At 45.2% G+C, this 24,241-nt stretch overlaps 1 protein-coding gene across 2 annotated transcripts in view; it reads left to right on the top strand.

Annotated features, from left to right (window-relative positions):
* The window catches only part of INPP1 (inositol polyphosphate-1-phosphatase), a 472,347-nt gene that overhangs the window by 285,602 nt on the left and 162,504 nt on the right, over positions 1 to 24,241 (top strand). For both annotated transcript variants that reach the window (XM_069733793.1, XM_069733792.1), the window contains exon 3: positions 20,506 to 20,566. In XM_069733793.1, the coding sequence (XP_069589894.1) occupies positions 20,506 to 20,566 (61 nt within the window). The remainder of the gene's footprint in view (positions 1 to 20,505; positions 20,567 to 24,241) is intronic.

Raw genomic sequence — 24,241 nt, 5'->3', positions numbered from 1 at the left:
GGAGCATCTGTATGGGGCCATAATGATTGTGCAGCACTATAAGGGGCAAGTGACTGTATGGAGCATCTGTATGGGGCCATAACGATTGTGCAGCACTATAAGGCCGGCCTCACACTCAGAGTGTGTATATATATATATATATATATATATATATATATATATATATATATATATATATATTGTCAGTAGACACATATATGTATATATATTAATATTTCATCCAGCGCTAGATGGCTTTAAAGCCGGTAATTCAATTGCCGGCTTTTGCGATCTCCTTCCTAAACCCGACATGATATGAGACATGGTTTACATACAGTAAACCATCTCATATCCCCATTTTTTTTTGCATATTCAACACTTCTAATGTTAGTAGTGTGTATGTGCAAAATTTGGGCGCTGTAGATATTAAATTAAATGGTTAAATGGCGTAAAAAATTGGCGTGGGCTCCCGCACAATTTTCTCCGCCAGAGTAGTAAAGCCAGTGACTGAGGGCACATATTAATAGCCTGGAGAGGGTCCATGGTTATTGGCCCCCCCTGGCTAAAAACATCTGCCCCCAGCCACCCCAGAAAAGGCACATCTGAAAGATGCGCCTATTCTGGCACTTGGCCACTCTCTTCCCATTCCCGTGTAGCGATGGGATATGGGGTAATGAAGGGTTAATGTCACCTTGCTATTGTAAGGTGACATTAAGCCAGATTAATAATGGAGAGGCGTCAATTATGACACCTCCATTATTAATCCAATTGAATGAAAGGGTTAAAAATCACACACACACACACATTATTAAAAAGTATTTTAGTGAAATAAACACAAAGGTTGTTTTAATATTTTATTGTTCTCTCAATCCACCTGAAGACCCTCGACATGTAACAAAGAAAAATAATAAACCAACAATATACATACCTTGATCTGTAACGTCCCACGATGTAAATCCATCTGAAGGGGTTAAATATTTTACAGGCAGGAGCTCTGCTATAATGCAGCTGTGCTCTTGCCTGTAAAACCCCGGGGAATGAAGGTAATGTAGGTCAATGACCTATATCAGGGGTGTCAAACTGCATTCCTCGAGGGCCGCAAACCATGCGTGTTTTCCAGATTTCCTTAGCTTTGCACAAGGTGCTATAATCATTATGTGTGTAGGTGACTAAATTATCACCTGTGCAGTACAAGGAAATCATGAAAACATGACCTGTTTGCAGCCCTTGAGGAATGCAGTTTGACACCTCTGACCTTTATTTACCTTTATTCGCGGTGATGCGCCCTCTGCTGGTTGTCCTCATATGAACTCGAGCGTGGGAACTTTAGTCTGTGCTCTGCTTTACGGCCGGCCGGCGCTGACACAGTGCAGGGAAGCTGACGCCGGGGGACGTGACAGACACCGGAATGTAAGTATGTACTGTTTGTTTTTTTAACTTTTACAATGGTAACCAGGGTAAACATCGGGTTACTAAGCGCGGCCCTGCGCTTAGTAACCCGATGTTTACCCTGGTTACCCGGGGACCTCGGCATCGTTGGTCGCTGGAGAGCTGTCTGTGTGACAGCTCTCCAGCGACCACACAACGACCTAAACAGCGACACTGCAGCGATCGGCATCGTTGTCTATATCGCTGCAGCGTCGCTAAATGTGACCATACCTTTACTGTAAGTGATATCTGTAATTTGTATGTAACCCCTTCTCATGTACAGCACCACTGAATCAATGGTGCTATATAAATAAATAATTTATAGAGGATAAATAACCTTTAATGTCGGAGAGCACTCTAAGTTATAAACAAATTAATGTGTCACTGAGTGAGGATTTCACCAGGTTAAAGCACTGTCAAAGGGTTAATAAAATCATTATCAGTTGTTCTCTAGGTCCTGTATTGTGTGGAGTCTGAGGTAGTCCTCTTGTGACTTCTTAGGCTACTTTCACACTAGCGTCGTGCACTGTACGTCGCTATGCGTCGTTTAGGTGAAAAAACGCATCCTGCAAAATTGCTTGCAGGATGCGTTTTTTCTCCATTGACTATTGGCGTCGCATTGCGACGCTTTGCCATACGTCGCAACCGCCGTGCGACGGTTGCGTCGTTTTGCGGCGGACCGTCGGCTGCAAAAAAGTTACATGTAACTTTTTTGCAGCGTTGTCCTCCATTTCTGACCGCGCATGCGCTGCCGAAATTCCGCCCCCACCTCCCCGCACCTCACAATGGGGCAGCGGATGCTTTTTCCAGCGCATTGTGCGGTGCATTCACTGCTAGCGTCGGTACGTCGGCCCGACTCACTGCGGCGGGCCGAGTACGACGCTAGTGTGAAAGTAGCCTTAGGCTGATTTATTTGAGCTCTGTAGAGGGTCTTCAGGGGTTAATCCCCTGTCAGACAGACTTTGTGAGCTATGGCTTCAATCACCTCTGAGGGGATGGTCAGCAACTTATAACGATGCAGCTCTCAGCCAGCCTGTTGTGCAGAGTTGCTGCTGAGAGCTGGGAGGGGAATGATGTCTGTTGTGTTTAACCCACCCCCTCTTGTCACTGCACTCACTGCCTCTGGCCTTAGGGTCTGTGCACAAGTTTCTGATTTGGCTGAGGATCCGCATCTGATTTGATGCTGCAGATTCGCAGCAGTTTTCCATGCGTTGTACAGTACCATGTAAATCTATGGAAAACCAAATCCGCAGTGCACATGCTGCGGAAAATACCGCAGTTTATTTTCCACAGCATGTCAATTCTTAATGCGGATTCCGCAATGTTTTACACCTGTTCCATAATTGGAAACTGCAGGTGTGAAAACGCATGTGAAATCCGCAGTAAATCTGCAGGTAAAATGCAGAGCGTTTTATCTGCGGATTTTTCAGAATCTGCGCAGAAAAATATGTACACAAATCCTCAACGTGTGCACATACCCTTAGATGTGATAACGGCCGGACCTTCAGGACCTCACTGTTTTTTTGTTGTTGTTTTTTTTCCCTCTTCGCCACGACTGCACCCACTGAGAGAAGGGATCCGCCCCTTGGAACAGGAAACCTACAAAGAGATAAAAGGGGCGGCCTCCCTTGCTCCCTCAGTTGGCTTCCTGTTCCTAAAGGAACCTATGTAGAAGATCGCAAGAGGATATCTGGGATGTGATGCTGTCTGTGCGGTCTCTGCAGGAATGGCAGGGGCTCCAGCGCCGGATGCAGCGTCTTGGGACTCTTTTGGCTATTCCCCCTTTAGCTGGTAGGACTCCATAAAGCCAGGGTCCGGGATGGGCTGCCCTGGCTCACGGGAGAGTGTGGTACAGCGGGATGGCCAGTACTTGTACGGGACTGTGGGCAGGGTATAGGCATCGGCCGCCCTGTCTTTTTCTGAAGAAAACCACCGGCCGGCGGTGGGAGCATAATCCTGTACTCAGCGGCTATGCCGCAGTAGCCGGCTGGCACGCACAGGCTCAGAGAGTGCTCTTACCCGAAAATGCATTCTTTAACTTCCGGGGGTGCCGGGGAGGCAGGGGACTCTCGGCGCCTGTGCAGAGGCCGTGCAGGCGCACGGAGCAGGATCGCAAGACCCGGGTAAAGAAAGAAAAAAAAATGTGTGTATGTTCGTTGCCGGTGTGCAGCAATGTCGTCCCCAGATGACCCCCGCTTTGCATCCACTTGAGGAAGTGGTGGTGCCCACGCATGGCAGCAGGAAAGGTGGCAGCGAACGTTCCAGACAGAGCGGTTCCACGGACAAACGTGGGACAAGAAAAAAGTTTGGCCACTCTACACCTCAGTCTGTGCCCTTGCCTCCACAGCCTGTACCTTGACAAGCTTCACTGGGTGAGTGTTACTAATCACACCTGTTAAGCTAAAAGCCCCTTCTTTCTATATATTCCTTCAGGCTAAAAAGACCAGGAAAACCAAATGTGCCCTGTGTTTCCAGCCCCTTCCGGACAAATATCCCAAGAAGCTGTGTCTGATTTGCATTGCTCAGACTCTGCAAGAAGAGTCCTCAGTAAGAACAAAGAATATTATACTTATGATTAGGGAAGAGCTAAAGGCCCTGGGGGATCCAGTAGAACTAAAAGACAGAGGCCTAGCAGGGAAGATAACTCCCCCAAGTCCAGATCAACTTCGGATAGTGGAGAGCTTGGCTCAGATTCTTTCTGTGATTCCGTGTCAGAATAGGAAGATCAGACTTGTTTTCCAACCGACAGCATTAATAACCTTGTCAGATCGGCTCGGAAAACTATGAAATTGACGAATACTAAAGATCCCAAAACTCCCCAAGAAATCATGTTTGCAGGTCTCTCTCAGGTAAAGAGGCGCACATTCCCGGTAATATCAGCAATAAAAGAACTGGTGAAAAAAGAATAGGAGAAACAAGGGCAGAGAAGTTGTCTTCTTTCGGCATCTAAGCGGCAATATCCCTTTGATGAAGAAGATCTAGCTTCTTGGGTAAATGCTCCTAAAGTTGATGCTGCCGTAGCCTCTACCTCGCGTTGTCCTTCCTTACCAGTAGAGGACTCGGGAATGTTAGCTGAACCCCTGGATCGTAAAGCAGATACTATCCTTAAAAGGTTCTGGGAGTCATGCACTGGAGCCTTCAAGCCAGCAATATTGGCTACCTGCACTGCACGATCCATGCTGGTGTGGTTAGACCAGTTGGAGGAAAACATTAGAACCGGTGTTTCTAGAAAAAATTAAGTTCCTCTATCCCACTAATCAGAGGCGCAGCAACCTTTTTAGCAGATACCTCGGCCGATTCCCTGTGCCTAGTGGTCAAATCAGCAGGGTTATCCAATGTAGCCCATGGCGCCTTATGTTTAAAGGGCTGGAAAGGTGAAGCACAGACCAAATCTAAACTCTGCACCATACCATGTCAGGGTGAGTACCTGTTTGGCACAATATTGGATGAGATTCTCACCAAAGCAGATGAAAGAAAGAAAGGGTTCTCTAATGCATATATTCCATCTTATAAGAGAGCTTTCAGAAAGCAATCATTCGGCAGAAAGAGGGACTATAGGAACCAAGACCTCTGGGGCAACAAAGAAGCCAAGCAAAAAGGTGCCTTGTTTGGCAAACGTCCCTTCAAGAGTAGAGATAAATTCTGGTAGCCTGCTGGTGGGTGGCAGGTTGTTACTCTTCTGCCAACAATGAAAAACAATATCCGCTATTTCTTAGGCCATTAGCCTTGTGACATCTGGCTTGAGATTAGAGTTTGCTCGGATTCCTCCGAAAGCCTTTCTATTGACTTCTCTAAAGTCTCAGGCTCAGCAGGAGGCTTTGAAGCTGGAAATTAAAGGTACCGTCACATTAAGCGACGCTGCAGCGATATAGACAACGATTCCGATCGCTGCAGCGTCACTGTTTGGTCGCTGGAGAGCTGTCACACAGACAGCTCTCCAGCGATCAACGATGCCGAAGTCCCATGGTAACCAGGGTAAACATCGGGTTACTAAGCGCAGGGCTCTGCTTAGTAACCCGATATTTACCCTGGTTACCATTGTAAATGTAAAAAAAAAACAAAAAACACTACATACTTACATTCCGGTGTCTGTCGCGTTCCCCGGCGTCAGCTTCCCTGCACTGTGTAAGCGCCAGCCGTAAAGCAGAGCGGTGACGTCACCGCTGTGCTTTGCTTTACGGCCGGCCGGCGCTGACACAGTGCAGGGAAGCTGACGCCGGGGGAAGCAACAGACACCGGAATGTAAGTATGTAGTGTTTTTTTGTTTTTTTTTACATTTACAATGGTAAACAGCGGTCCTGTGCTTAGTAACCCGATGTTTACCCTGGTTACCAGTGAACACATCGCTGGATCGGCGTCACACACGCTGATTCAGCGATGTCAGCGGGTGATCCAGCTACGAAATAAAGTTCCAGACTTTCAGCTCTGACCAGCGATGTCACAGCAGGATCCTGATCGCTGCTGCGTGTCAAACACAACGATATCGCTATCCAGGATGCTGCAACGTCACGGATCGCTATCGTTATCGTTCTAAAGTTGCTCAGTGTGACGGTACCTTTAGGGTCTGTTGTCTAAATATTTTCTAGTAGAAGTTTCGGTAGACCAAAGAGGGAAGGGATTTTACTCCCCCTTATTTCTGGTCTCTAAGCCAGATGGCTCTTATAGGACCATAATTAATTTAAGAGGCTGAATACCTTTCTAAAATCTCGGACCTTCAAGAAGGAATCCATTCGGTCAGCTATAAAACTTCTATTTCCCAGGTGTTTCATGGCAGTACTGGATCTCAAGGATGCATATTATCATCTCCCAATACATGTTTTGCATCAACAGTACCTCCGAATGGCGGTCATATTAGAAGGCCAAGTTCATCACCTTCAGTTCACAGCAATGACCTTTGGGTTGTCCATGGCTCCCCGGGTCTTCACCAAATTAATGTTGGAGGTGATGTCGCATTTACGGTTAAAGGACACTTTATACCATACTTGGATGATCTTCTGGTGGTAGGAATCTCCGCCCACCAATGTGCGCAGTGGCTGCTTGATGTAATTTCTAATTTGCAGGCTTTGGGTTGGCTGATCAACTGGAACAAATCCAGGTTGCTTCCGATAACCTGCCAGACGTTCCTGGGCCTTCATCTGGACTCTGTAAGTCAGAACTGCCTCCTTCCAAAAGCAAAGAAATTAACAATAGTTAATAAAGTACATTCAGCAGTTGACAACCCTAGAATGTCCCTGAGGGAGGGTATGTCTCTACTGGGTTCCCTTACATCATGTATTCCTGCGGTACTATGGGCCCAGCTCCATACTAGACAATTACAGCAGGCCATCTTACAGGAGGAAGACAGACTACAGGGACTGTTAGAGGGAGTAATATTGCTATCAACTGAAGTAATTAGATCCCTGGCATGGTGGCTAGATCCAAACCACCTCTCGAGAGGAGTTCCGTGGGTTGTAAGACCCTCAAATATAATTTCTACAGATGCTAGTCCCTTTGGATGGGGAACGCATTTGGGGAAAAACATAGTGCAGGGACAGTGGTCCGTAAGTGAGGAGAATAACCAATCTAATTTGAGGGAGTTAAAAGCCATTTATCATGCTATACGCAAATTTCTTCCACAGCTGAAAGGAACTCATACAAGGGTTCTGTCTGACAAAATCACTGCTGTAGCATATTTAAATCATCAAGGAGGAACACTATCAGGAACTCTGATGTATACCGTGGATAGAATCTTAAGAATGGCTGAAAGTCATCTCTTGTCACTGTTAGCTCTGCACATAAGGGGAGTAGATAACTCCAGAGCAGACTTCCTCAGCCGGCATACCCTACATCAAGGGGGGTGGGTGCTCAGTCGCCGCATCTTCAAAAGGTTAAAGGACATGTGGGGCATGCCAGAGATAGACCTCTTTGCCACAAGAAACAACAGACAGGCCGAAAGGTTCGCTTCACTATACAGAGAAGACAATCCGGATATTCTCGACTCTCTTCCGTTCCCATGAGCCTTTCATCAGGCTTATGCCTTTCCTCCGATGATAGTTCTACCGATAGTCATCAAAAAATGAGAGGAAGGAGCGAAAGTGATCCTGATAGCTCCGTTTTGGCCCAAGAGGCTGTGGTTCTCATGGCTCAGAGCCATGTCGGTCTCCAACCATTGGATCCTCCCTTGGGATCGGGACCTGCTCTCCCAAGGGTCCTTCTATCATCACCAGGTGAAGGGCCTATGACTGATGGCATGGAATTTGAGAGGCAGTTACTGAGACTAAGGGGATTCTCAGAGAATTAAATTTATACTATCCTGCATAGTAGGAAAGAGGCCACAACCAGAATTTACACTGAAGTGTTTTCATTCAACGGCCTTTTCTAGTGAAGTACCTATTCCTGCTATCTTAGAATTCCTGCAGAGGAGTCGTGAATTAAGGTACCTTCACACTCAGCGACGCTGCAGCGATACCGACAACGATGTCGATCGCTGCAGCGTCGCTGTTTGGTCGCTGGAGAGCTGTCACACAGACAGCTCTCCAGCGACCAACGATGCTGGTAACCAGGGTAAACATCGGGTTACTAAGTGCAGGGCCGCGCTTAGTAACCCGATGTTTACCCTGGTTACCATCGTAAAAGTAAAAAAAAAAAAAACACTACATACTTACCTTTCGTGTCTGTCCTCCGGCGCTGTGCTTTCCTGCACTGACTGTGAGCACAGCGGCCGGAAAGCAGAGCGGTGACGTCACCGCTGTGCTTTCCGGCTGGCCGGCGCTCACAGCCAGTGCAGAGAAGCACAGTGCCGGGGACAGACACGGAAGGTAAGTATGTAGTGTTTTTTTTTTTTTTACTTTTACGCTGGTAACCAGGGTAAACATCGGGTTACTAAGCGCGGCCCTGCGCTTAGTAACCCGATATTTACCCTGGTTACCAGTGAAGACATCGCTGAATCGGCGTCACACACGCCGATTCAGCGATGTCTGCAGGGAGTCCAGCGACGAAATAATGTTCTGGACTTTCTGCAGCGACCAACGACATCACAGCAGGATCCTGATCGCTGCTGCGTGTCAAACTGAACGATATCGCTAGCCAGGACGCTGCAACGTGACGGATCGCTAGCAATATCGTTCAGTGTGACGGTACCTTTAGGGCTATCTGTAAACACCTTGAAGGTACAAATATCGGCTCTGGGAGCCTAGTTACAATGTTGCTGGGGACAGATGGGTAGCTCGTTTTTTTCGACATGTCAGCGAGCGGACCCAGTACATATTGCCCAGATGCCACCTTGGGATCTCAGTCTAGTTTTAGAAGCATTCATTATTTTGACCATTTTTTATTGTGCGTTGGTTGTATTATTTTTTTATTTATTTTAAAATGTGATAGACTTTTACTACGTTTACCCCATTGGCTTTGTAATGTTCTTAACCCCTTTACCCCCAAGGGTGGTTTGCACGTTATTGACCGGGCCAATTTTTACATTTCTAACCACTGTCCTTTTATGAGGTTATAACTCTGGAACGCTTCAACAGATCCCGGTGATTCTGACACTGTTTTCTCGTGACATATTGTACTTCATGATAGTGATAAAATTTCTAAGAAGAAAAATAAAGAGCTGACAGCACTCACAGACCGGAGCGCCCGTCCAAGTCCAGGGAACCCACAAGGACCATCGAAGCGCGGCCGATCGCTATGACGTACTATCCTGTCAGTGGGCATACGGGCCCACCGCACCTCGACTGGATAGTACTTCTAATGTCAGAAAGGGGTTAATAATTGTTAATTACTATATGGTGTGCAAGCTGTGCTATATAGGATTTTTTATAATAATTTGCATATTAATATATATTACATATTACAATAATTTTTTTCCCCAATGTGGAGTTTACTCTTTGCCACATGGTTTTTTTTGCCTTCCTCTGGATCAACATGTTAGGGCATGTTAGGTTAGGCTATGGGTTGAACTAGATGAACTTAGTCTTCCTTCAACCTTAATAACTATGTAACTATGTAACTATATGTGATTTTAATAGTGTTGTGATTGTCTGTTGTTCATTTATATACTTCTTCCCTATTGTTACCATTAAATGTCTACCTGATGAAGACGGTATTTCTGTTGAAACGCGTTGTGGCTTAACCCGATCCTGGTGTCTGAGTTTTGTTTCAGCGCTCCTCGGACCGAGCTATATAACCCTGCACCTTTCCCCTTCTTGGGGCTACCTAATCTAGCTCTCCTAACTAAACCGCCCATTACTGACTTAGTTTTAGAAGCATTCACAGGAGCCCCTTTTAAAACATTATACTCCGTCTCAATAAAATATGTTTAATTAAAGATGGCCTTATTAGTGGCCTTAATATCAGCAAGAAGAGTAAGTGCTATTCAGGCCTTATCTGTAGATCCCCCCCTTTCTGTCAGTATTCCATGATAGAATAGTGTTAAAAACAGACCCTTCCTAAGGTATCGACTAAATTCCATAGATCCCAGGACATTTATCTTCCCTCCTTTTATAATAACCCAAAAACACCGGTGTAACAGGCCAGTTTAAACCCCCGCCCAGAATATACCCTGGGTTAAAGTGGCCTAGGCCAGATTATACCCGGGTATATTCTGGCCTAGCCCAAACAATACCGGGGTATAAATTGGACTAGTCCAGGTTATACCCCTCCACGTCAGAATATACCCCAGCTGCTGTAGATCAGGCAGCGCACAGGGGCCCCAGGCAGCGCACAGGGGCCCCAGGCAGCGCACGGAGCCCCAAACAGCGCACGGTGCCCCAGGCAGTGCACAGGACCCCAGGCAGCCCACAGGGGCCCCAGGCACCTCACAGGGGCCCCGGGCAGCCCACGGGGCTCCAGGCAGCGCACAGGGGCCCCAGGCAGCGCACAGGGCCCCAGGCAGCGCTCACGGGCCCCAGACAGCGCACGGTGCCCTAGGCAGTGCACAGGACCCCAGACAGCCCACAGGGGCCCCAGGCAGCTCACAGGGGCCCCAGGCAGTACACGGGGCCCCAGGAAGCGCACAGAGCTCCAGGCAGTGCACAGGACTCCAGGCAGCCCACAGGGGCCCCAGGCAGCCCACGGGGTCCCAGATAGCACACAGGGGGGCAGAGACAGTGAGCAAGGGGGTAAGAGATAGCATGCAAGGGGGGGTAAATAGACAGCGCATGTCTCCTGTGCGCTGTCTGGGCCCCCCTGTGCGATGTCTGGGGCCCTGCTCTTGAGTATATCACTCAATCCTAGTTTCACATTTGCGTACAGCCGTGCGCATGCGTACGCTCTCAGTGAAGCCTTGACCACTGCTGAGCCCCGCCGGTTAAGCTCCGCCGACGTTTTTTTGATGGTGCTGCAACTCGCGGCGAAGGCAACAAGCTGAATTTTCTTGCGTTCACTGAATCGTCAAAACAACGCATGCGGACGCAAATGCACACATCCGCAGGGCCTGCGTACCCAATGATAAATATAAGGTACGCAGGCCGCATGCGCACCTGGGCGGAGGAAGGGGGGGTTAATCTGGCCTGTTACACCAGAAGAGGAAAGATTTCACACCTTAGATGTGAGGATAGCTGTCTTAGCTATCAGATCCTATTTAGATAGGATTAGACCCTGGAAGCAGATCAGGGCTTTCTTTGTGTCCTTCCAGGGCCACAGGAAAGGGTCTGGAGTTACGAACGGCACGCTATCGCAGTGGAACAGAGACGTGATTGGTCTGGCATACTCGGCAAAAGGGGAGAACCTGCCGCAGGGAGTGAAAGCACATTCTGCACGAGCTATAGCATCCTCCTGGGCTGAAAGAGCGGATGTTCCAATTGACCTTATGCAGTTAAGTCCAGAGACAACATTTTTCTAATTTTGATTATAGACATTACCACAATGAATTTTAAACAAAACAATTCAGATGCAGTTGAAGTTCAGACTTTCAGCTTTCATTTGAAGGTATCCACATTAAAATCGGATGAAGGGTTTAGGAGTTTCAGCTCCTTAACATGTGCCACCCTGTTTTTAAAGGGACTAAAAGTAATTGGACAGATACCATAATTTTAAATAAAATTTGTAGTTCTTGGTTGAAAACCCTTTGTTGGCAATGGCTGCCTGAAGTCTTGAGCTCATGGACATCACCAGATGCTGTGTTTCCTCCTTTTTGATGCTCTGTCAGGCCTTCTCTGTGGTGGATTTCAGTTGCTGTTTGTTTGTGGGCCTTTCTGTCTGAAGTTTAGTCTTTAACAAGTGAAATACATGCTCAATTGGGTTGAGATCAGGTGATTGACTTGGCCATTCAAGAATATTCCACTTCTTTGTTTTAATAAACTCCTGGGTTGCTTTGGCTTTATGTTTTGGGTCATTGTCCATCTGTCGTATGAAACGACGACCAACCAGTTTGGCTGCATTTGGCTGGATCTGAGCACACAATGTATCTGAATACCTCAGAATTCATTCAGCTGCTTCTGTTCTGTGTCACATCATGAATAAACACTAGTGACCCAGTGCCACTGGCAGCCATGCATGCCCAAGCCATCACACTGCCTCCGCCGTGTTTTACAGATGGTGTGGTATGCTTTGGATCATGAGCTGTACAACGCCTTTGCCATACTTTTCTCCTTCCATCATTCTGGTAGAGGTTGATCTTGGTTTAATCTTTCCAAAGAATGTTCTTCCAGAACCATGCTGGCTTATTTAGATGTTTTTTTTTAGCAAAGTCCAGTCTAGCCTTTTTATTCTTGATGCTTATGAATGGCTTGCACTGTGCAGGGAACCCTCTGTATTTACTTTCATGCAGTCTTCTCTTAATGGTAGATTTGGATATTGATACGCCTACCTCCTGGAGAGTGTTGTTCACTTGGTTGGCTGTTGTGAAGGGGGTTCTCTTCACCATGGAGATTATTCTGCGATCATCCACCACTGTTGTCTTCTGTGGGAACCCAGGTCTTTTTGCATTGATGAGTTCACCAGTGCTTTTCTTTCTCAGGATGTACCAAACTGTAGATTTTGCCACTCCTAATATTGTAGCAATTTCTCAGATGGGTTTTTTCTGTTTTCACAGCTTAAGGATGGCTTGTTTCACCTGCATGGAGAGCTCCTTTGACCGCATGTTTACTTAACAGCAAAACCTTCCAAATGCAAGCACCACACCTAAAATCAACTGCAGGCCTTTTATCTGCTTAATTGAGAATGACATAATGAAGGGACTGCCCACACCTGTCCATGAAATAGCCTTGGAGTCAATTGTCCTATTACTTTTGGTCCCTTTAAAAACAGGGTGGCAGGCACATGTTATGGAGCTGAAACGCCTATACCCTTCATCCAATTTTAATGTGGCTACCCTCAAATGAAAGCTGAAAGTCTGGACTTCAACTGCATCTGAATTGTTTTGTGTAAAATTCATTGTGGTAATGTCTATAACCAAAATTAGAAAAATGTTGTCTCTGTCCAAATATATATGGACTTAACTGTATGTAAGGCCGCAACCTGGTCCTCACCTTCTACCTTCTATACTCGCTACAGGCTTGACTTGTCTTCATCTGCTGACTTAGCCTTTGGTAGATCAATTCTTGACACGGTGGTCTCTCCCCGGTGGTTGTGTCTCTGAAAATCTCTCAGTGGGTGCTGTCGTGGCAAAGAGAAAAAAAATTGATTACTTACTGGTAATACTCTTTTATAGAATCCACGACAGCACCCACTCTCTTCCCTCCCTTAGTTATAGTTGCACATGGCTCACTCTGAAGGGTGTCGTGTTAGTTGTATATAGTTATAGATATATGTATAGGTTAAAGGTACCGTCACACATAACGATATCGTTAACGATATCGTTGCTTTTTGTGACGTAGCAACGATATCGTTAAGGAAATCGTTATGTGTGACAGCGACCAACGATCAGGCCCCTGCTGGGAGATCGTTGGTCGCTGAGGAAAGTCCAGCACTTTATTTTGTCTCTGGATCTCCCGCTAACATCGCTGGATCGGCGTGTGTGACGCCGATCCAGCGATGTCTTCACTGGTAACCAGGGTAAATATCGGGTTACTAAGCGCAGGGCCGCGCTTAGTAACCCGATGTTTACCCTGGTTACCAGCGTAAACGTAAAAAAAACAAACACTACATACTTACCTTCCGTGTCTGTCCTCCAGCGCTGTGCTTCTCTGCACTGGCTGTGAGCACCGGCCAGCCGGAAAGCACAGCGGTGACATCACCGCTCTGCTTTCCGGCTGACCGGCGCTGACAGTGCAGAGGAAAGCACAGCGCCGGACGACAGACATGGAAGGTAAGTATGTAGTGTTTTTTTTTTTAATTTTTACGCTGGTAACCAGGGTAAACATCGGGTTACTAAGCGCGGCCCTGCGCTTAGTAACCCGATGTTTACCATGGTTACCAGGGGACTTCGGGATCGTTGGTCGCTGGAGAGCTGTCTGTGTGACAGCTCTCTAGCGACCAAACAGCGACGCTGCAGCGATCGACATCGTTGTCGGTATCGCTGCAGCGTCGCTTAGTGTGACGGTACCTTAATTTGTAAATATGTACCTTAAAATGGCTTGTGGAGCAATTAACTAAAGCTTGTGTGGTGGTTCCTTTCATTCTCTGTAATACAAATGAGGGAGCGAGGGGGGCCACCCCTCTTATCTCTGTAGGTTCCTGTTCCTAGAGGCGGATCCTCTCAGTGGGTGCTGTCGTGGATTCTACCGATAAGTAATCCATTTTTTTTCTTTTCCCCAGCGGGTGGTCGCTTGTTATCTCAGGACCGCTTTCCTGTCTTCTAATCTAGGAGCAGGGGAGGCAAGTGCCAGAGTGTCCCTCTGTCTTCAATGTTCACACGCGTACCACACTGCACGGCGTCTCCTGCACTTGGAGCCTCCCGAGGAGCCTGGACAGACAGACCCGACAGAAGAGCTCTCTGTCCAGGTACTCCCCCTGCTGAATAACGCTGTTTCTCCACTCACAAATGGAGGGATGGCCACGGATGAGAATAGGCCAGTGGGGAGCTCTGCTAAAAAGCGGCAATTCCTTGGCTCCGCCTCCCGGAAGTCCTATAGGTATATTTTTTAGTAAAATGTAAATTGTTCTTTTACTCTATATTATTATTATTATTATTAGTATTATTATTATTATTATTATTTTATATACACCATTAATTTCATGGTGCTGTACATGAGACGGGGTTACATAAAAATACAAATATCACTTACAGTAAACAAACTAACAATGACAGACTAATACAGAGGGGAGAGGACCCTGCCCTTGCGGGCTTACTTTCTACAGGATTATGGGCAAGGAGACAGTAGGTCGGGGGTTGCAATAGCTCTGATGGTGATGAGGTGGTCGTGTCATCATTATAAGTTGTAAGCTTCTTTGAAGAGATGGGTTTTCAAGTTCCGTTTGAAGTATCCAAATGTCGTGGATAACCGGATGTGTTGGGGCACAGAATTCCAGAGGATGGGGATATTCAGGAGAAGCCTTGGAGGCGATTGGATGAGGAGCGAATAAGCGTGGAGGAGAGAGGGAGGTCTTTGGGAGGACTGGAGATTACGTGAGGGAAGATATTGAGAGATTAGTACAGAAATATACGGAGGAGAAAGGTTATGAATGGCTTTGTAGGTCAGTGTTAGTAGTTTAAACTGGATACGCTGAGAAATTGGGAGCCATTGAAGGAATTTGCAAAGAGGGGAAGGAGGAGTGTAGCGAGGAGAGAGATTAATTAGTCGGGCAACAGATTTAAGGACGGACTGGAGGGGTGCGATAGTGTTAGAGGGTTGCCCACAAAGGAGGATGTTGCAGTAGTCGAGGCGAGAGATGATTAGGGCATGCACAAGCATTTTTGTAGAGTGAGGGTTGAGGAAAGGACGGATTCTGGAAATATTTTTGAGCTGGAGGCGACAGGAGGTGGCGAAAGCTTGGATGTGCGGTTTAAAGGACAGGGCAGAGTCCAGGGTTACTTCGAGGCAGTGGATTACCTGGACGGGGGAAAGTGTGAATTCATTTATTGTGATAGATAGATCAGGTAGGGAAGGTGTGCGAAATGGAGAAAATATATTTAGTTTGGTTTTGTCCACATTGAGTTTTTAGGAAGCGAAAGGAGAAGGAGGATATGGCTGATAGACACTCTGGGATTCAAGAGAGCAGAGAGGTGACATCTGGGCCAGAGAGGTAGATCTGAGTGTCATCGGCATATGATGGTACTGGAACTGATAGGACTTTGAGTTGTCCCAGGCCAAGGGTATAGATTGAGAAAAGGTCCTAGGACAGAGCCTTGAGGAACACCAGCAGAGAGGGGGCAAGATGAAAAAGTAGTATGGGAGTAGGAAAAGCTAAATGTGTGGTTGGTAAGGTATGAGGAGATCCAGGCTAGGGTGAGGTCTTTGACACCAAAGGAAGAGAAGATCTGTAGTAGGAGAGTGTGGTCAACTGTGTCGAAGGCAGAGGACAGGTCTAGAAGGTGTAGTATAGAGAATTGTCAGTTAGATTTAGTTGTAAGTAAGTCGTTCATAAGTTTGGTCTTGGCAGTCTCAGTGGAATGGTGGGGCGAAAGCCAGATTGTAGGCTGTTGAAGAGAGAGTTAGATGCAAGGTGAGAGGAAAGTTCAGCGTGGACATGCTGCTCAAGTAGTTTGGAAGCAAATGGGAGCAAATATATGGGGCGGTAGCTGGACATAGTGCTCAGGTCAAGGGAAGGCTTTTTTAGAATAGGTGTGATTGTGGCATGTTTGAAAGCAGAGGGGAAGGTACCAGAAGTTAGTGATAGATTGAAGAAATGGGTTATGGATTGGATTAGTGTAGTGGTGAGGTTGGGGAGGAGATGGGATGGGGTCAAGTGCACAAATAGTGAGGTGTGATTTGGAGAGAAGAGCAAGCTGTCCTTCTGATTTTAGAGGGGGAAGTTATGGGGTTTGGGCATTGGTCGGGCATACAAAGGGGTTGTGGTGGTGGGACATCAAAGACTTGCCTTGTTTGGTCTATCTTATTTTTGAAGTGTGTGGCAAAGTCCTCAGCTGAGATTAAGGAAGTCGGACGGGGCTGTGGGGGTTGGTGGAGTGAGTTAAAGGTGTTGAACAACTGTTTGGGGTTGTAAGATAAAGAAGATAGGAGGGAGTGATGTCAAAGGGATTCTATAAACTACTGACAACATGTCTCCGAAGTTCCAAGCAATACATTTTGTATTTATTTTCTGAAAATGAGAAAATAACAAAAAAAAATGCGTTGCTTGCAGACCTAAAATAATGCAATAAAGTTCATAATCATTTAGAAACGAGAATACTAATGTTTTAACTCGGGAAGAGGTCAGAAATCAATATTTTGTGAAATAACCATGATTTTTAATCAATATGTGACAAACGGGCATCACAGGTGTCTACATTCTTGTAATCAGTGAGTGGGCCTGTATATAGGGCTATAGATACTCACTGTGCTGTTTGGTGACATGGTGTGTATCACACTCAACATGGACCAGAGGAAGTGATGGAAAGAGTTGTCTCAGGAGATTAGACAGAAAATTGTAGACAAACATGTTAAAGGTAAAAGCTATAAGACCATCTCCAAGCAGCTTGATGCTCCTGTGACTACAGTTGCACATATTATTCAGAAATTTAAGATCCATGGGACTGTAGCCAACCTCCCAGGACGTGGCCTCAGGAGTAAAATTGATGACAAATCAAAGAGACGGATAATACAAATGATAACGAGTCCAGAAAAACTTCTTAACAGATTAAAGGTGAACTTCAAGCTCAAGGAACATCAGTGTCAGATGGCACCATCTGTCGTTATATGAGCCAAAGTGAACTTCATGGGAGACGACCAAGGAGGACATTATTGTTGAAAAAAAATCATAAAAAAAGCCAAACTTGAATTTGCCAAACTGCATGTTGTCAAGCCACAAAGCTTCTGGGAGAATGTCCTGTGGCAGATGAGACAAAAATTGAACTTTTTGGCAAGGCACATCAGCTCCCAGATGGTAAAATGAACCATATCAAGAAAAGAACACAGTCCCTACTGTGAAACATGGAGGAAGTTCTGTTATGTTCTGGGGCTGCTTTGTTGCATCTGGCACACGTGTGTAGAATCTGTGCAGGGTACAATGAAATCTCAAGACTATCAGGGGATTCTAGAGAGAAATGTTCTGCCCAGTGTCAGAAAGCTTAGTTTCAGCCGCAGGTCATGGGTCTTCCAACAGGATAATGACCCAAAACACACAGCTAAAGACAACCAAGAATGCCTAAGAGGAAAACATTGGATTATTCTGAAGTGGCCTTCTATGATCCCTAACCTAAAACCTATTGAGCTTCTTTGGAAAGAGCTGAAACATGCCGTCTGGAAAAAGCAACCTTCAAACACTCTCAACTGGAGCAGTTTGCTTTTGAGGAGTGGGTCAAAATACCTGTTGAGAGGTGCAGAAGTCTCATTTACAGTTACAGGAATCATTTGATTGCAGTGATTGCCTCAAAAGGTTGTACAACAAAATATTAAGTTAAGGGTACCATCATTTCTGTCCAGGCCTATTTCATGAGTGTTTTTTTTTTTTTTTTAATTCTGTGAAAGCATGGTCGAAAAACAATGTATGACTTCAATTTGTTCATTTTCATAGATCTTTTATTTAATACTTTTGTCAGATTAAAGTTATTTCTGCGACCATTGTGGATTTTTCTGTCATTAAATGAAGGGCACCAACAATTTTAACCACGTGTGTGTATGCATCTATATGTATTCATGCATCTATATGTATGTGTGTGTGTGTGTGTATATATATGTATATATATATATATATATATATATATATATATATATATATATATATATTAGTCAGTCATGGCCAAAAGTATTGACACCCCTGCCATTCTGTCAGATAATACTCATTTTCTTCGTGAAAATGATTGCAAACACAAATTATTTGGTATTATCTTCATTTAATTTGTCTTAAATGAAAAAACACAAAAGAGAATGAAGCAAAAAGCAAAACATTGATCATTTCCCACAAAACTCCAAAAATGGGCCAGACAAAAGTATTGGCACCCTCAGCCTAATACTTGGTTGCACAACCTTTAGCCAAAATAACTGCGACCAACCGCTGCCAGTAATCATCAATGAGTTTCTTACAATGCTCTGCTGGAATTTTAGACCATTCTTCTTTAGCAAAAAGCTCCAGGTCCCTGATATTTGAAGGGTGCCTAATCCAAACTGCCATTTTTAGATCTCTCCACAGGTGTTCTATTGGATTCAGGTCTGGACTCATTGCTGGCCACCTTAGAAGTCTCCAGTGCTTTCTCTCAAACCATTTTCTAGTGCTTTTTGAAGTGTGTTTTGGGTCATTGTCCTGCTGGAAGACCCCTGACCTCTGAGGGAGACCCAGCTTTTTCACACTGGGCCCTACATTATGCTGCAAATTTTGTTGGTGGTCTTCAGACTTCATAATGCCATGCACACGGTCAAGCAGTCCCGTGCCAGAGGCAGCAAAGCAACCCCAAAACATCAGGGAACCTCCGCCAAGTTTGGCTGTAGGGACCGTGTTCTTTTCTTTGAATGCCTCTTTTTTTCTCCTGTAAACTCTATGTTGATGCTTTTGCCCCAAAAGCTCTACTTTTGTCTCATCTAAACAGAGAACATTCTTCCAAAACATTTATAGGTTTTTTCGGGTAAGTTTTGGCAAACTCCAGCCTGGCTTTTTTATGTCTCGGGGTAAGAAGTGGGTTCTTCCTGGGTCTCCTACCATACAGCCCCTTTTCATTCAGATGCCGACGGATAGTACAGGTTAACACTGTTGTACTCTTGGACGGCAGGGCAGCTTGAACTTGTTTGGATGTTAGTCGAGGTTCTTTATCCAACATCCGCACAATCTTGCGTTGAAATCTCTTGTCAATTTTTCTTTTCCGTCCACATCTAGGGAGGTTGTTAGCCACAGTGCCATGGGCTTTAAACTTCTTGATGACACTGCGCACGGTAGACACAGGAACATTCAGGTCTTTGGAGATGGACTTGTAGCCTTGAGATTGCTCATGCTTCCTCACAATTTGGTTTCTCAAGTCCTCAGACAGTTCTTTGGTCTTCTTTCTTTTCTCCATGCTCAATTTGGTACACACAAGGACACAGGACAGAGGTTGAGTCAACTTTAATCCATGTCAACTGGCTGCAAGTGTGATTTAGTTATTGCCAACACCTGTTAGGTGCCACAGGTAAATTACAGGTGCTGTTAATTACACAAATTAGAGAAGCATCACATGATTTTTCGAATAGTGCCAATACTTTTGCCCACTCCCTTTTTTATGTTTGGTGTGGGATTATATCCAATTTGGCTTTAGGACAATTCTTTTTTTTTTTTTTTTTTTCATTTAAGACAAATTAAATGAAGATAATAATACCAAATAATTTGTTTGCAATCATTTTCAGGAAGAAAATGAGTATTATCTGACAGAATTGCATACACACACACACACACACACACACACACACACACTGCAGAGCAAAAGTTTGGACACACCTCATTTAAAGATTTTTCTGTATATTCTTGACTATGAAAATAGTAAATTGACACTGAAGGCATCAAAGCTATAAATTAACACATGTGGAATTATATACTTAACAAAAAAGTGTGAAACAATTGAAAATATGTCTTATATTCTAGTTTCTTCAAAGTAGCCACCTTTTGCTTTGATGTCTGCTTTGCACATTCTTGGCTTTCTCTTGATGAGCTTCAAGAGGTAGTCACAGCAAATGGTCTTCCAACAATCTCGAAGGAGTTCCCAGAGATGCTTAGCACTTGTTGGCCCTTTTGCCTTCACTCTGCGGTCCAGCTCACCCCAAACCATCTCGATTGGGTTCAGGTCTGGTGACTGAGGAGGCCAGGTCATCTGGCGTAGCACCCCATCACTCTCCTTCTTGGTCAAATAGCCCTTATATAGCGAGTCATCACAGCAAAAGGTGGCTACTTTGAAGAACCTAGAATATAAGACATATTTTCAGTTGTTTCACACTTTTTTGTTAAGTATGTAATTCCGCATGTGTTAATTCATAGTTTTGATGCCTTCAGTGTGAATGTACAATTTTCATAGTCATGAAAATACATATATATATATTGTGTGTGTGTGTGACATAGATATATAGTATTATATACTTTTTCTTATGTATTATAAAAGGATGTTAACTGTAATTGTCTTAGTTCCCAGGTTTAGAGAAAAATGTAAGAGGAGAAGAATCCAATGAGTTTACAAATGAGCTTGGTAGGTAATTTAAAATTTTCAATTTCAAACTTAAAATATTTTTTTGGGCAATTAAGTTTGAAAAAGGGGTTTGCCTTGGAAGGAGATAAATGAAACCGATTACAAAGTATACATTAGTTTAAAAAGGGTTTGCTTTGTTATATACATAACTTCTGGATTAAAAAGAAAAAAATGTATTTGTGCTCCAGCTAAATGACTCATCGACTGAGTGCCACATTATATTCTACTAGATGGTGGCCCGATTCTAACGCATCGAGTATTCTAGAATATGTATGTATATAGCAGCCACATAGTATATAGCACAGGCCATGACACATTCTTGAATACCCAATGCTTTAATACAGGCCATGCAGTATATAACAGTGGCCACTCAGTATATAACATTGCCCACATAGTATATAACACTGGCCACGTAGTATATAGCAGCCATGCAGTATATAACGCAGCCCACACAGTATATAACACTGCCCACATAGTATATAACACTGCCCACGTAGTGTATAGCAGCCATGTAGTATATAACGCAGCCCACACAGTATATAACACTGCCCACATAGTATATAACACTGCCCACGTAGTACATAGCAGCCATGTACTATATATCGCAGCCCACGCAGTATGTAAAACAGCCCACGTAGTATATAGCAATGTGGGCACTATATGCGTGGTTAACCTCTTCCCGACCTTTGACGCACCATATGCGTCATGAAAACCTGTGCCATTCCGACCTGTGACGCAGCATATGCGTCATGGCCAGATTGGGCTCCTGCAGGCCAGGTGAAATGGTTAACTGTAATTTCACCCGGCCTGCAGGGACAGGAGGAGTTGTACTTTAGCCCAGGGGGTGTGGCTTCACCCCCGCTGTGGCTACGATCGCTCTGATTGGCTGTTGAAAGTGAAACTGCCAATCAGAGCGATTTGTAATATTTCACCTAAAAAACTGGTGAAATATTACAATCCAGCCATGGCCGATGCTGCAATATCATCGGCCATGGCTGGAAACACTGATGTACACCCCCCCACCCCACCGATCGCCCCCCAGCCCTCCGATCGCCCCCCAGCCCTCCGATCTGTGGTTCACTCCCCTCTGTCCTGTGCTCCGCTCCCCCGTCCTCCTGTCCGCTCCCCCGTGCTCAAATCCCACCCCCCGTGCTCCAATCCAACCCCCCTGCACTCCGATCCACCTCCCCGCACTCCGATCCACCCCCCCGCGCTCCAATCCACCCCCCGTAGTCCAATCCACCCCCCGTGTTCCGATCCACCCCCCCATGCTCCGATCCACCCCCCCATGCTCCGATCCACCCCCCCGTGCTCCCCCCCACGCCATCATACTTACCGAGCCTCCCGGGGTCCGTCCGTCTTCTTTCCTGGGCGCCGCCATCTTCCAAAATGGCGGGTGCATGCGCCGGCCGGCAGATTCGTTGCAATGTGAATTTTGATCACTGTGATAAAACCTCACAGTGATAAAAAAAAAAAAAAAAAACAGTAAATGACCCCCACCCTTTGTCACCCCCATAGGTAGGGACAATAATAAAATAAAGAATTTTTTTTTCCCACTAAGGTTGAAGTTAGAACTAGGGTTAGGGTTAGGGTACGGTATGTGCACACGTATTTCTGCTGCTCTGCGGATTTTTCCGCAGCGGATTTGATAAATCCGCAGTGCTAAACCGCTGTGGATTTATCGCGGATTTACCGCGTTTTTTCTGCGCATTTCACTGCGGTTTTACAACTGCGATTTTCTATTGGAGCAGTTGTAAAACCGCTGTGGAATCCGCAGAAAAAAGTGACATGCTGCGGAATGTAAACCGTTGCGTTTCCGTGCAGTTTTTCTGCAGCATGTGTACAGCGATTTTTGTTTCCCATAGGTTTACATTGAACTGTAAACTCGTGGGAAACGGCTGCGGATCCGCAGCGTTTTCCGCAGCGTGTGCACATACCTTTAGAATTAGGCTATGTGCACACGGTGCGGATTTGGCTGCGGATCCGCAGCAGTGTTCCTTCAGGTTTACAGTACCATGTAAACATATGGAAAACCAAATCCGCTGTGCCCATGGTGCGGAAAATACCACGCGGAAGCGCTGCGTTGTATTTTCCGCAGCATGTCAATTCTTGTTCCTCAATAGGAATCCGCAGGTGAAATCCACACAAAAAACACTGGCAATCTGCGGTAAATCCGCAGGTAAAACGCAGTGCCTTTTACCCGCTGATTTTTCAAAAATGGTGCTGAAAAATCTCACACGAATCCGCAACGTGGGCACATAGCCTTAGGGTTAGGGTTGGGTTGGAATTAGGGTTGTGGTTAGGGTTAGGGGTGTGTTGGGGTTAGTTGGAGGTAGAATTGAGGGGTTTCCACTGTTAAGGCACATCAGGGGGTCTCCAAACGGAACATGGCGCCACCATCGATTCCAGCCAATCTTGTATTCAAAAAGTCAAATGGTGCTCCCTCACTTCCGAGCCCCGACGTGTGCCCAAACAGTGGTTTACCCCCACATATGGGATACCAGCATACTAAGGTCAAACTGCGCAACAATTATTGGGGTCCAATTTCTGTTGTTACCCTTGAGAAAATAAAAAAATTGCTTGCTAAAACATCATTTTTGAGGAAAGAAAAATGATTTTTTATTTTCACGGCTCAGCGTTGTAAACGTCTGTGAAGCACTTGGGGGTTCAAAGTGCTCACCACATATCTAGATAAGTTCCTTGGGGGGGTCTAGTTTACAAAATGGGGTCACTTGTGGGTTTCTACTGTTTAGGCACACCAGGGGCTCTGCAAACGCAACGTGACGTCTGCAGACCATTCCATCAAAGTCTGCATTTCAAAACGTCACTACTTTATTTCCGAGCCCCGGCATATGCCCAAACAGTAGTTTACCCCCACATATGGGGTATCACCATACTCAGGAGAAACTGGACAACAAATATTGGGGTCAAATTTCTCCTGTTACCCTTGGGAAAATTAAAAAATTTTGGGCTAAAAAACTATTTTTGAGGAAAGAAAACTTATTTATTTATTATTATATTATATTATTTTATTATATATTATTTTATTATATTATATTATTATTATTATATTATTATGATGCATTATTATATTATTTATTATTTATTATTTTCACCGTTATAAACTTCTGTGAAGCACTTGGGGGTTCAAAGTGCTTACCTCACATCTAGATAAGTTCCTTTCGGGGTCTAGTTTCCAAAATGGGGTCACTTGTGGGGGGTTTCTACTGTTTAGCCACATCAGGGGCTCTGCAAACGCAACATGACGCCCGCAGAGCATTCCATCAAAGTCTGCATTTCAAAACGTCACTACTTCACTTCCGAGCCCCGGCATGTGCCCAAACAGTGGTTTACCCCCACATATGGGGTATCAGCGTACTCAGGAGAAACTGGACAACAACTTTTGGGGTCAAATTTCTCCTGTTACCCTTGGGAAAATAAAAAATTGCGGGCTAAAAAAATCATTTTTGAAAAAAGAATTTTTTATTTTTTTATTTTCATGATGGTGTGCCTTCCCTTCCGAGCCCTGCCGTGCGGCCAAACAGTGGTTTACCCCCACATATGGGGTATCTGCGTACTCAGGACAAACTGGACAACAACATTTGTGGTCCAATTTCTCCTATTACCCTTGGCAAAAATAGGAAATTCCAGGCTAAAAAATCATTTTTGAGGAAA

Source organism: Ranitomeya imitator, chromosome 7 (genome assembly GCF_032444005.1).
Source record: "Ranitomeya imitator isolate aRanImi1 chromosome 7, aRanImi1.pri, whole genome shotgun sequence".
Classification (NCBI taxonomy): Eukaryota; Metazoa; Chordata; class Amphibia; order Anura; family Dendrobatidae; genus Ranitomeya; species Ranitomeya imitator.
This window is presented reverse-complemented; position numbering and strand designations above follow the sequence as displayed.